The following is a 14,000-nucleotide window of genomic DNA, read 5'->3' as shown; positions in this document are numbered from 1 at the left end:
AAAAAATATCTGGCAAGAAAGAAACTTTCTAGAAAAGCTTCATCAGTTATACCATCCCCCCCTAGTGGCAAACCCAGGGAACCTAAAATGTGTGTTTATGATCAAATGTTTTTCTTTAAATTGACAGAGCCCGTTTTTCACACCAACAATAACCCCAACAATATTGTTCTTTCAGGCCTTTTATGAAACCTCATCTTTTGAAAGACAAAATTGAACCGCTCCTGCAATCCAGTGTTTAATTTTAACCGATGGGTTAGTTTGCAGTCCTGCTTTTAATGTCAATCATAGGTGTTTAACACAATATTAATAACAATATTAATAATAATAATAATAATAATAATAATAAACTTTATTTTATATAGCACCTTTAAAGGTGGCCTCTCGAAGCGCTTTACAGGATGACAACAACAATAAATAAGAAGACTACACAAGATAAAATACAATTACAGTATAAAGAGGAGAGCGTGGGTGGTGGAACTAAGAAGAGCAGAGGGGTGAAGAATGGAACCAGTTCAGTAAAGGCTTTTCTGAAGAAGAGGGTTTTGAGTCTGGATTTGAAGGCTCTGTGAACAAGCCTCTGAAACCAACATGCCCCTGCTCTGATTGGGTTTATCCTCGCTGCAGCTCAAGGTAACTCAGCAAGATAAAAGATGAAGGGTAATCTTGTATTTCTTTTTGAAGTCACGCGATCCTGTGGGTCTTGAGTGTTTAGACTCGGAGGAAAGCGTGCTCTCGGATCCTGCGCTCTCCTCAGTCCGTGCTGACCTGTCCTGATCCGGGCCTCTTCACCGCCACAGCGGCCCAGCCTGGCTGCAGTGTGTGGCTCTAACAGTGAAACACATGTTTTTAAAACAGCTCCTTGATTAAGAATATGAATTGTAAAACACATCTCTAGTGAGTAGGTACTCTGTATTTCTTTGATGACTGGAAATAAAAAAAAACAAACATCTTTAGATTTTTTTTTTTATTATTTGAGAAATCACATTGTTAATGGTTGAAAAAATAAATACATCTCTTGCGCGCCCTCCAGCACCCAGCCGACACAGGACCAGGCTCAGGGCTGGCGAGGCAGGATCACGGGACACAGCTTCACAGAGCCTCTCCGCTGTTTGGAGAGGGGTGGTCCCCCCCATGCAGTGCCAGCCCTGAGCCACCTTTCCTACACCTCACTCACGGCTGAAAGCTCCTTCACTCCAGCACAGAGCTCCAGGTGCTCTTAATGTGCATGTTTCATTACCCTGGACTTTTTCGAGATGTCTCCATATCATTCTTCACTGGGCTGCTGCTTGTTAATCAATTTACTGACGCAGTTCTGTCTCCTCCCAGCTGACCATGCCTTGAGAAACACAGCCCTACCCACCTCCAGCAGGCTCTGAGCGCCTTCACTGAAGTTCACGGCTCTACGGCCTGGGGAAAGATTACTGAGGTGTGAGACACAGGAAAATGGAAACTGGAGGAAATGACCGGAAAGCAAATAACTACAGCTCTGTGGACAAATGGCACAATTGTCAAATCCACCTTGCTGATATTACCGCAGTAAAGTCCAGACCTGAGGTGGTGAGGTTTAAACTCTGAACACAGAGGATTCTGGGAATAAAAACCTGAAAAGGATAGTGTTCACGGTGCACGCCCCTAGGGGGGGGGGGGGGAGGATTCATGGAGAGACGCTCCATCTCCGCACAAAAAAAAACCCTGGGAATTCGAGGCAATCGCCTCAGTTCCCAAACACCCGGCCAGCACACAGAGGGAAAGGCTCACATCCATCTAGAATCAGCTGGCTAACCCAGCAGCATCCCTGCTCCTTCCCACACACAGGGCAGCAGCAGCTTTCTTTCCATTCAAAACAGAATGAAAGCATGAAAAAAAAAAGACAGGCTTGCTCCGCCTGGAGGTACTCAGCTCATTCCCCGTTACCCGAAAACCATACAGAAACAATGGCACAAACAGTCAAGCTACGAGCAAATTAAACAAAAGAAACACGTGTCGCACAGCATATTTCTCATGTCCAGGTCAGTCCGAAGAACGAACACGATCCGCCATTCTTCCTATCTTTTATCGGTTTGGACAGTTCAGACACAGACGTCAGTCTCGCCTCAAGGTTCATACAAGGGGTCTGCCCTGAACCCGCGGCCCTGGCTCCTGCTCTGCAGAGGGGGGCGCCAGCGAGGGAGGGCGAGAGGGGACAGTGGTAGTGGTAGGGATGAGTGTGTAGTCCGTCCCCCGCGCTCAGGTGGGGTCAGGGTAGCGGGTGCGAGTGCTGTACCCCCTTTCACTCACGGCCCGCTGAACCCCGGGGGGGAAGCTAGGAGGCCTTCCCCAGCTCGACCTTCTTCTGGATGGCCCGTGCCGAGTGGTATATCAACGAGTCGATCAGCCCGGCCACTGCAACACAGAGCGCAGCACAACCGTCAGGGCTAGCAGAGCAAGGGCACACCCCCCCACACCCCCCTCGCCGAAACCCCAAAGAAACAGAACATTACAACCGAGTACAACTTTCCCTTTGTGTGGAAGAGTGCGAGAGCTGCCGCTCCAAATCCAGGATTTGCACACGATGTGGAAATCTGTCGAGATCTAAGCACCCTGCCTCTTGGATCGCTTATCTTTCTTTATGGTAAGAAAGCTCTCACCTTCCAGAAGCCCAGAGGAAACAAAACGTTTGCTACGTTATGTCAAATCAGGTCATCACATTTCAGTGAAAAGATATCAGCATCCCCTCGATTGTTTCCGAGGTCCCCATGCTTGGAGGATAACCTGTTCTGGAGAGAAGAGGCTGATGGGACTCCTACCTGTGAAGACTCCCCCGATGATGGCACAGACCCCCGTCAGGAAGTGAGTGAAGGACCTGTGAGCGCAGAGAGAGGAGGGTGCTTCATTACACACTGTCCCCTGCCCACGCTGCATTTTCAAAAGCTATGTCCGTGTCAACATGGCATAGTCGCACCGGCAGCGTACAGAGCAGAAATAAGAGTAGTATGAGGGGTACTTGGACTGTGGCTTTTTTAAGGGAAGGCGGATCAAAGCTTCCTGTTACAAGACAGTACGGACAGTCGGGCAGAAACAGACTCAGAATCTGACCTCGGCTCTAGCAGACGCATCCTGGTGGCACTGTGCGTTCGGACCTACATTCCACCGAGTCTGCACGGCGGCACAGTCTCTTGGTTAGAAACTCAAAGTGCTCTAGACCAACAATCCCAGCAGCAACGGGGCTCTGCCCCCAGGTGATTGAAACAAGGCGGGGGGGATGTGTGGCATACCTCTGCTTCTCCGTGAACTTCACCATCATGGGCGAGAGCTCGTACAGCACGAACACGCCCGGGAGGCCCTGGTCACCGATCAGCCCGTTGGCCACCTTCTCGTGCCGCGTCACCGAGAACTGGTTCGTCTTCACCACCTGCGCGGACACACGGGCACGCTCAGGGGGCGGTTCCCAGCACGCAAGAAAGGGGGCGCAGCCGGAGACCCCCTTTCCCTGGCGCCGGTGCATCAGAGGATAGGGGGCGCTCCTGACTGCAAACATCCATCCACTTCCTAACTGCACTGTCCAAATCGGGGTCGCAGGGGAGCCGAAGCCTATCCCAGCATGCACCAGGCACCAGGCAGGTCCATCACAGGGCACGCGCACAGACGCGCACAACCTCCCACCAGGGCCAACTTGCCCAGAAGTCCAATAACCTACTAGTGTGTCTTTGCACTTTGGGAGGAGACCGGAGTGCCCAGAGGAAAGCCACGCGAACAAGGGGAGAACATGGAAACTCCACGCAAAGGGTACTCCAGGTCTGGAATTGAGCCCAGGGCCTCAGTGCTGAGAGGCAGCAATGCTGACCACTGCGCTACTGTGCCGCCCCAGCAAAAACATGGTATCGTTTCTTTCAGTTAAGGTTCGACGCGAATACAGTTTTCAGCGCGGGGAGGTGAACAACAGCTGCACCAGTTTTTGTTCGTCAGCCTCGAAAGGGGAAGAGGCCCCTGCGGGCGCAGGGGAAGCAGAAGGCAGTCAGCTCTTATCTTTCACCATGGTTGTCATTTTGATCTTCCTATGAATCAAGCCATTTGCTCAATGGGAAGTTAATTTAATCACATCACTGAACTAATAACCGAACATGAATTTGGCATTCAACAGCTTATTTAATAACCTGCAATTAAATAAAAGTCAAACTCTTCCCTGGCTTGATATTCTTATTGAAATCATATATTGGCACACAGTGTACACATGGCTTGAGCGGCTGTCTACAGCCAAGCACCGTGGTGTGGACTTCAGAGTGCCCTCAGCAGTGTGCGTCTCCCTGGGGAACACGATTCACAGTAGAGTCCTCCCACAGTGCTCTTCAACTCACCTCACCATCTCCTTTCACATAGATAGTGGGGACGATCTTCACGAAGTACTGGTACATCATAGACGCTGAAATGACATGAAGAGCATTGTTTTTCTGCAGTCAGGCCTGCGTTTTAATAATACAGCAGGACAGTTGTTCTCAGTCCTGGCCCTTGTTAATCATGGCCTTTTCTTGTTTTTGCTGCAGTTAAATTCATAATCCCAAGCAAATCTAATCAAATTTTCTATTTGAGGCCTGTTTCTAGAGAGTTTCAGGATAGCCTGCAGAAAGGGTTGCTGGCTTGCAAACTGAAACTTAATCCACTGGTGAGAAGCAGAAGGAAAACCACCGCCTCACAGTGGCCAGGTTTAACAGTGTCTAACATGTCTATTCTTCAATTAATCACCCTTTAAGGGCTGTCTCGGCAGAAATAAGGGAGCAAATTCTTAATCAGCAAGTTGAGGAGAGACCACATAAAGTGTTGAAGGTGTTGTAAATAATACAGGTAAACCTGAGTATTTAGAAACCAAGGCCTGGGTATAGAAAGAAGTATAAGCAAGCAGATGAGTTACAGGCACCAGTAAGCACTGGTGATTAATTGCAGGTAGAAGAAAATCCATCTGAAAAAGGGGCACTTAAGGACCACTGCCTTATGTCTGATATTTTGAGTGGCGAATGTATAAAAACACAAATTATATTTTGTAAGCTAGCCCCTAAAGAATCAAATACCCTTGACAGTACGATAGCAAGGATCTATAGCAGTATTCCTGAAGATCCCATAGCGCTATATAAGTGTAAGCAATTATTATTATTATTATCCTTCGGGTTTTCCGAGTTTAGTCACTGACTAAAAACACCAGGTTATGAGTCACTGATTGATTCCGTTCAGAATAAAGCTGTGAAACCGCCAGGCTGCCCGGAACACCACGCTAGGGGGCGCTATCACCCTTAGCGAGAGGCTTTCACATCACGTGTCATCACATCATCAGGCCTCTACTTCCTGTCGCGTCTAGGAAACATGGAATCCTGCTGATAGGCTGGTCGGAGCGAGAGAAGAAATAAGTTTAAAAAAAAAAAGACCTGCTTTTAACACGAGCAGGGGACGCAGAGTTATTTGGAATTTTTTCAGAACAAACGGTAAGGCGCTTTTATATCGGTGGAAACTATATCTAGTACTGTGATGGCATCTACGTGTGAATGTGTACGTGTGTTCAAGGCCAGGGCGAGGTGACATTGCTGGCACCGCGCTGTACAAGCCGTTTGTAAAGAAATGGCCAAACCCAGCTCAGACAATAACCCGCTGTGCTTTTCGGAAGAAAACGGCTCCGTTTGCGTGACAAATCTCGCTTCTCTGCCGCTTAAATGTCTTTTTCGCATACCCCAAGCTTCGTGCCTGTGCGTCTCATGGAGAGCAAGCTGGGGTAGGCGAAAAGACAAATTCCTAATACGATAAACTGTATATGGCCAATAAAGTGATCTTAAATGACCAAACTGCGTTTAAGTAGTACGTGTTGGTGCATTACGTAGAGCTGCTCCTCTGCAGACTGAGTCATCTGTTACAGCTGGTATAAATCTTTATAAGCCAGCCTCCTAACCTCATTATCACCGCTTGTGACTCCTGCCTGGGTGTGAAGTTTATAGCGGCCGGAAGTCTCCCGAGTGTTCGCGTGTGAGCTCGGACACGCCAGGCAGAGCTGCTGGGAGGTGCGCCCCGTGATTCCATCTGTCCCATTTCTGATCCCGCCCAGATGCCGGTAGCTGTTGGACCGTACGGGCAGTCACAGCCCAACTGCTTCGACAGGGTGAAGATGGGCTTCATGATGGGCTTCGCTGTAGGAATGGCCGCCGGAGCAATGTTCGGCACCTTCTCCTGTCTCAGGTAGGGCATCCTGGCCGAGCTCTCGGCCCCACTGCACCAGTGGACAGCACGAGAGCCGCGCCATGTTTTCACAGCAGGGAGCACACATGAAACTCGAGATCTCTGGCGTGAGCTCAGTGCTCCCACTGGACTCGCACCCTTTAGTAGAGACTTCTTGGCGTTGGGGTGGAGGTTAAAAAGAAAGCTGTCAACATTGACACGGTTTTCTCGCTTTCTGCAGGATAGGGATGAGAGGGAGAGAGCTCATGGGAGGAGTGGGCAAGACCATGTTACAGAGTGGAGGGACTTTCGGCACTTTCATGGCTATTGGAATGGGCATCCGCTGCTGAACCCTCCCCCTCCCTGGGTACACCACTGTCCGATTTAGGAATCCCGTGTTCTGTCTTCTCTGTAAATAATTTTGAGTAAAAAAGGCAAATAAAAGTTCCACTAATAAATGGTGTCTGAGTGCTTTATGGAAAATGCTGCGTCACTGAAGGTCTGAAAACGAATTCTGACTTGTGCGTTTCTTTCACAGGGATTCATTTGAACCTTGACTGATCTTGCAACAGTGAAGAACTTGTAGTGTGTGGACACAGAATTGTTTACCTTGAACATGAACAACACCCAAAATAAAACCCAAAAACTGTTTTTTTGGTTTCATTTTCAGTGTGGAATTAACCTTTTCTTGTACAGTGCAGCCCCTCACCTCAAACATATGAATGTGAAATAAAATTGCTGGATCTCGAGATTTAAAAAGCGTGACCAGAGCTAACCTTGTGGGGCTTCAACATCGGTCCCGTCCAGGGGGTTCACGAGGCCAGGGTAGTCCTTTCCAAAGGAGAGGTGCTTGATGTGGTGAGTCATGTTTATCTGCAGGAAAGGAGGACAGATGCAAGTTAAATGTTTTAATTCTTCGACAGTTACAGATGAGGGGGGAAAAAAAATCAACCCCAGGAGAGAGGGGGAGTTACTTACATTGTCAAGTCCGAAGCTCTGTAGGTCATGAACTGTAAAGGCAAAAGTAAGTGTTAAAGAAAAAAAAACAGACTATCTTACAGATATCTAAAAGAGACATGCACAGTACCTCACAAAGTACTAAAGATCTGGTCTTGTAAGAAGGGGGGTATGTTTGTGTACATGATGAATGGCTTTGCATTTTCTGGCTTTCACTACGTGCTCTGAAACAGAAGCTGCAGGCAGTGTAGTCGATACAACAGGAGTTCTGTGGGCTGCTGATTTACGTTTGTTAAGAATACTGAAGAAATCTGGCATAGAGGTGGCACTTTGACACACAAAGGTTATTTGCAAAGGAAAAATTGAAAGCAACAATTAAAAAGAAAAAGCTCTGAAGAATGCCTTATTCCCAGTTAAGTAACAGGGTAAGTGCTGACCAGTGCATTGATCCGCTGGTCTGTATTCATGAGGTTTAAGAATTAGAGACTTAAATAGAGAACGCCCTGGCAGTAAAGGGCAGATTATTAATCTAACTGGTATGTTTTACTTTTTTTTTTTTACTTCACAGAACAAACTGCTTCATTGGTTCGGTCTGACCTTGTGCAGGTGCAGTGTTAAGAGAAGAAAAACAAAACAAGGATCAACTTACTTTCCACAGCGTGCACTGTAGAAAGAAGAAGAAAAAAAAAGTCACTACATGATGTGATCACCTAAGGGGCAGACGGGACTCCAGCTCTGCAGCAGTGGGAGCCACCCCAGGGTTTACAGTCAGCTGCCGTACAGCAGACCCTGGAGGCAGAAAGAGCCCAGTAAATCCAGGAGTGGCCTGTATCTGCAGGGGTGATGCTGGGGTCCCGGGCCCTATCCCTGCATCTAATGAGCAAACTATTACCCAGGTCTGCCACAGTGCTTGATTTCAGGACAGCCAAGCAGCAGCTGGAAGAGGCACGGCCCTCCCTCGCTGCTGTGACATGCACTAGAGACCATACTGGGAAACGTGACGAGAACAGAGCTGAGCAGGCAAGCCTGCTGCTTGTGTCAAGGCAGGTGAACTCGTGTCAACATGAATTAGCCCTTACTGGGGCACCTGTCCTAGGCCTCGTCTACCATGTTACTTAATCTTGACAAGAGTTAGGAGAGACTCAAGTTTGCGTTTTTGGGGGCGTATTTGCAGCACACCTGTAATGGAAAATACAATCACATAGTCTGTTCATATCCTAAATGGATTTGCGTTTGCTGAAGGGGGTGGTAGCAGTAGCTTTTAGGTCCAGACAGCAAGGCAACTGCTGGCGGAGTTGAGCCACTTGCAGTAAAGAACAGGTTGCTGCAAACAGCAGATCTCAGCAGGGGTTAATCAGCCACGGATCAACAATAGCACTGGTACTTCTGAAGTCATTACAGCATTGCTGCTACTGTAAGCTGGTAAATGTGTGTGAAGTTCAACAATATTAACTATTGGGTGCTTGTAACTTACAAACCTGACTGTCTACAAACTGCCCAAAGAACATGAGGATACAGAATGCCAATTCTGAACCAGCAGTTGTGTTATTTCTGTACTAGAAATGAACACAGTTGGCCTAACGGATTGTTAATGACTCCCAAGTACCAATTGAGGAAAAATGTTTTATCAGATTATAAGCCAAGAACAAAGCAATCACTGTACATCTGTGTACAGGTAGAGAGTTAGTGCCAACTGCCAAACAAGGCAATTCCAAGAGGTAAAATCAGGAAAACAAATAGCAAAGAAAAAGATAGCAGGCTTTTCATTAAGGTCTAGCTTTCAGAAAGAACAGAAAAAACAAAAGATTGCAACAGACTGGCAACAAAGCCAGCAGGCACTTGGGGAGAAAGGTCATGCTCTGTAAAGACGGGGGGATAGCCCTCTGTCCTCGCTGCTTGGAAATGGGAAAACTTGCACTTTGAGGAACAGAGCACCAGACGCGCTCAAACACGGCATTCCCCTTGTGTTTGTGCGGGAGCAGAGTCCAGGGAGTGGGGTCATGGACTTACCAGGCCAGGCTGCGACCCAGTCAGCCCAGGCTGCATGCAGGACAGCCGGGAGCAGGCACAAGGGTCCTGTACGCTCCCCGGATCTAGGATTCGATTCCTCTCGGATTGCAGCCGGACAATGTTATTGACCGAGTTGGGATCCGCGTCTCCACCGCGGATAGCTGTTAAGTGCTCTTCCTGCTTTCTTTCCATCTTTTAGCATAAGGATACAAATCTGCTGCTACATTTCCCAGTTTTGACAAGCTGGGCCTCTGATGGTTACAAGAACACCCCCTGTCAAGCCTCTCTACAGCACAGCACTTTAACCCACTGCAGGACGCAGTAAATCTCCCGTCCACCAGTTACTGGAAGGGATGTTTATCTGCACAGGGTGCGACTTTGCCACCTGCACTTATTGCTGGATTGCAGGGGAGGTTGGGTGGACCCCAGAAAACTGCAGTGAGAAAGGGGCACTGGCAGCCCTGGCACGGACTCGCTCTGCCCCTCTGTTGGGGGGGGAGCCCCGACGTGGTGCAGGCCAGTCTTACCGTGCACGTGGGACTGCTGGAAACTCTTGCCAGGAGCGAAGTGAAAGTTGCCGGCCACCTGCAGAGATCGGATGACAAAAGCAGAAGATCAGGAAGGGCAAGAAACTGTTTTGGAAGCCCTCTTGTTACTTCAAAGCGCGTGAAACAGGTCTGGTTTCCCAGGGGTCCTTGTATTGTTACACAGTTCTGCAAGATTCTGTTTCATTGTTAAGCAATTCTGCAAGACTACAAACAGGGGCTATCGATGATATTCACCACCCTTTGACTTTTTCACATTTTACTGTGTTACAATATGGAATCATAATGCATTGAATTTGATTTTTTTTTTTTGATTGATGCAATATACTCTATGATGTCAGGCTGGAACAAGCTACCCAGCAGCAGTTAATTCAAGGGTTTAGTGAGCAGTCTCATCTCAGATACAGAGTGCCACTACTTGGTACCCACTCCTGCGTATACAGTCTGCGCTGGCAGAGAGCAGTCACCTTGTTGACTTCCAGGAAACCGTACACCTGGCAGCCCTCATTCTTCTGCTCCTGCATCTTCTGGCTGAAGCCCTCCCTCTTGCACTGCTCGATCGTGTCGGGGTTCTTAAACGCCCAGCCCCTCCTCCTGTAGGCCTCCCGCACATCGTCGCAGCTGTTACAGCACCTGAGCGAACCGACAGGGAGTCAGACACTGCAGGTCAGCTCCACGGCCTGACTTGACAGAAAGGGTGTCACCTTTCATACGTCAGCTCGATTCAGGGTCTGACACAAGGGGAATGACTGGACATAAATACACGTCTTAATAAGAGGAGGCCTTTTGGCCCATCAAGCTTGGTTTGCTTGCTACTAGTTGAGCGATCCGAGGATCTTGTCCACCTCGGGAGATTTTGAGTACTTGAATCAAATCCCCTTATTGTCCTCTCTATTCCAGACTAGTTTCTGTTGCCCATCAATGCAGGACATTCCTTTCAGTCTGGTTTGTTATCTGGTTGCTCTTCTATGGATTGAGATCCAAAAAAAGCAAGCAGATGCCATGATGGGGTAATCAAAATCATGCATTACATATCTTAATGAGGTTTACTGCAACTGCAGGTAGCAGTGGTAGCATGTGGTACTACTATAACTCAGCATCCCATCCAAAAGTATATTTCCCATTCAGCTGGGCAACCACGTAATCCAACCTTTTCAGCACATTTTATCTTTTTTTTTTTTAACTCCTGTAAACCTTTTTTATGTTCTGAAGACACACTACAAGCCGGATTTCTCATTCTTTCCCTCATCTCCCGATCTGTGGCTGCAGTGCCCCCTGTTGTCCGGGTCCCTGCAGGGCAGCACTCACTTCAGGTCTTCAGTCTCGGCTCCGTAACAGCTCTCGCAGCGATCGGGGTCCAGCTTGCTGGGGTCAAACGCCTCCCCCTCCTCCTTTCCGAGTTCTGGGAAACGGGAAGGCCAGAGAGGGGTCCTGAAAGCACTAAATAACTATAGAAGGACATCTCACTGCTTAACTGTGTGCTTAAATTTTTTTTAAAAGAAGGCAGAAAAAAACTGCACAAACCCACAGCCCATTTTCTCCCTCCTCAAGAGTGCTGTAAGCAGGACAGTGTCTGCACCTTAGGAGACCAGTGATATCGGCGAAGGGGTTTCAAAAAGCAGATATCAGCCCAGAACCCCCTTCCCTGCTCATCTTCCAGGCTGCTCAGCTCTCTGCCAGTTTGCCCCTTGTGAGATGCCCCTGTACCAACCACTGACTTTACCCCTCTGCCTCACACACGCCCCAGTACTGACCGTGCCTCTCCGCCTCCGGGGTGACTGGTCGGCCCTCCTTGTCCAGCCGCTGCTTGAACAGGTTGTGCTCCACGTCCAGCTGCTGCTCGCCCGCGACGTCCATGGCGTCGATGCTCAGGTCTGAAGGAGGAAGCACGTTCAGAAACAGCTTTGCAAGCTCATGCAACCTCAGACTCGGCAGGAGTCAGAAACCCCAGCAGCGTCTCTACCGGGCCGTGAACCAGTTCGCACATCATTGATGGCTCGGTGACCTCAAGCTCAGCCCGACACCCTGCAGCCAGCGGGTCTGCAGACTCACATCAGGCAGCTTTTTTAAAATACAAAACCTATATACTGTACTGCCTCCCTTTTCCAGCGGGTGTTTAAACTGCTGGCAATAGGGAATCACTCAGTGTTCTGAAAAACATTTGAAGTGATTTACTAACAGGCACAGGGCATGTGGGGGAAGATCACGTCAACGTTGATTTTCAGTTTGTCTCCTCGCGTCGTGTCCACATACAACTCTGGATGCACCTGGAAAAACACACAGGTGGGATACAGCATTAGGAGCCACCTTCACACAATACAGACCAGCAGCCAGGAGTTCCACAGGGACCTCAGGACTCGGTAATTCCACTGGGAGTTTACTGTACGCCTCAAAAGACATCACAGAAACTTGGGAGCTCCAAGGCTTTAGCCATTTTTAGCTGAACAGAAAACATCCTACTTACAATTTAATTCCATAACATTCTAGAAAAAAAAGCCTCTTCCATAACAAGGACAATATTCTAGCAATTCAGTTTTAGAAATTGGCCTTAGTTTATATATTCTTCTGAAAATGCTTAAGCAGATTGTCAAAATAATGTTTGAATAAATTAAGTACATTTACACACACAGCAAGTAATAAAAATCTCCACAGTCACGTGTTAAAATATGAGATTTTATTACTTCCAGCAAAGTAGTTCAGTGTACACTGGCGATGTTCACAGTATCGCAGAAAGCATTTTCACCCACAACATTGCACTAATATAATTGTATCTGTAACATGGCTTTCGTTTCCTGAATTGATTAAACTGATCTGGACCAGAGAGTGGTCCCCAGAACCAGGCACGTTAACCCCAGTGAACATTCCCTTTCCTCCAAGCTCTCTGAGCCACTGAAGTCCAGGTGTTATTTTACCTGCATACAGAAATACTTCTGTCGACACCAGACCAGACCACGCTAAGGTAGCAGGAGCTACAATCTCTCTGCTTAGAGCCACCGAGACAGAACAGGCACGAACCCACCTCCTTGGTCAGGTAGTACTGGAGCTCGGAGAAGAACAGGATCAACATGATCAGCCCGCTGATGATGGTAACTGCGAAGGCAAAAAGACGCAGAGAGAGGGAGCGCATTACAGCGTTATCACCACCTCACGTTGTCAACTAACGGACAGCAGCGCCTCCCACACAGGTGTACCCCCTGGGTTAAGGAAACTAACCTGAATAGAACTGTTGAAGACAATTCACATTACAAAGCACGGCGGCTCTTCTCAGTGCAGGGACACTACAAACCTGCCCTAGTGTGCATGACCTTTGCGTTAACTGCTCGCTGCAGCTGGAGAGACAGAAACGGACACAACACATCTCCGGTGACTCACCTGTTGCTCCGCCGCATGTTTTAATCCTGAAATCCTCGAGGGTTTTAGGATAAGCGTCAAACTGCTTCAGTTTATGCAGCGCCTCCATCATTCAACCCTACCAACGCAACCCGGAAACATCGCAGGCTCAAAGGCACCACACTTCCGGGATGATCGTTGACGTTGCACGTTTTGATTGGCTCAGTCACAGACCCCGCCCTCCCTTCACGCTATTAGTGCATCCTGGGAGTTGACGTTCATTGGGCTCGTAGGGAACGTGTTCTTCCCAGAAGCGCGATACTACGGTGGCCCAGAAGTGCAAAACACAACAAAATGGAGTACGGTCAGTACCGATGATAGGCACATACACATATTGGAGCATACTGTCCATACAAATAAGCATTAGTCGACGGGATAGAGCTTGGTTTGACAGATAATTTCTGTGGAGACGGGGGCCTGAAAGAGTTCGCCAATGACTAAACTCGTGCTCATGCATTTATTTATTTTTTAACCGATTTTCATGTTTTTATTTAGTTTTCCACCCCCATCTTCTCTTTTTTTGGGGGTGGGGGCGTTATTTCCCTCCAAATGTGAGACGCACGCCCCAAAATATTGCAATATTTTCCGCACCATCAGAAGAATACTGTTTACAAACTGGGCAGACGTCTGTTGCTTATGTAAAGCCAGTTTGTAAAAAAAAATCGGATCTAAAATGGTCTTTTTGTTACATTTAATCGACGTTGATCTTTTTCATTATTTTCTCATTCACGTTTTTAGCTCTGCTCAAATAAGCTCTTTATGTTCAATTATATGAAAATTACATCTGCTACCCCAGAAGACGACTCCATTTTACTGATTTATTTCCATTATAGTTGTACATGCATATTAAATTCCCTAAAAGCACCAAGTAACCTGAGCATGAAACTGAGACCCAACCCATTTATAGCAGTGCAATAATGGCCTAGA

At 47.9% G+C, this 14,000-nt stretch overlaps 2 protein-coding genes across 3 annotated transcripts; one reads left to right on the top strand and one right to left on the bottom strand.

Annotated features, from left to right (window-relative positions):
* Positions 1–949: 949 nt before the first annotated feature.
* Positions 950–13,214, bottom strand: ergic3 (ERGIC and golgi 3). Of its 2 annotated transcripts, XM_088607860.1 has the most exons (14): positions 13,056–13,214; positions 12,703–12,773; positions 11,863–11,950; positions 11,438–11,557; positions 10,992–11,085; positions 10,151–10,316; positions 9,666–9,723; positions 7,778–7,792; positions 7,150–7,181; positions 6,948–7,044; positions 4,335–4,399; positions 3,255–3,391; positions 2,787–2,842; positions 950–2,382 (listed from the first exon to the last, which is right to left on the bottom strand). In XM_088607860.1, exons 1-14 carry the CDS (start codon positions 13,144–13,146, stop codon positions 2,303–2,305), a joined length of 1,170 nt encoding a protein of 389 aa, XP_088463986.1. In that variant the 5' UTR covers positions 13,147–13,214; the 3' UTR covers positions 950–2,302. The 2 variants fall into 2 exon arrangements, with proteins under 2 accessions (XP_088463986.1, XP_088463987.1); XM_088607861.1 differs by lacking the exon at positions 7,778–7,792.
* romo1 (reactive oxygen species modulator 1) lies at positions 5,282–6,629 on the top strand. The gene is made up of 3 exons (XM_088607865.1): positions 5,282–5,450; positions 6,062–6,192; positions 6,413–6,629. Exons 2-3 carry the CDS (start codon positions 6,062–6,064, stop codon positions 6,519–6,521), a joined length of 240 nt encoding a protein of 79 aa, XP_088463991.1. The 5' UTR covers positions 5,282–5,450; the 3' UTR covers positions 6,522–6,629.
* Positions 13,215–14,000: the final 786 nt, after the last annotated feature.

This window comes from Lepisosteus platostomus, chromosome 15, assembly GCF_059453375.1.
Source record: "Lepisosteus platostomus isolate fLepPlt1 chromosome 15, fLepPlt1.hap1, whole genome shotgun sequence".
Lineage (NCBI taxonomy): Eukaryota > Metazoa > Chordata > Actinopteri > Semionotiformes > Lepisosteidae > Lepisosteus > Lepisosteus platostomus.
This window is presented reverse-complemented; position numbering and strand designations above follow the sequence as displayed.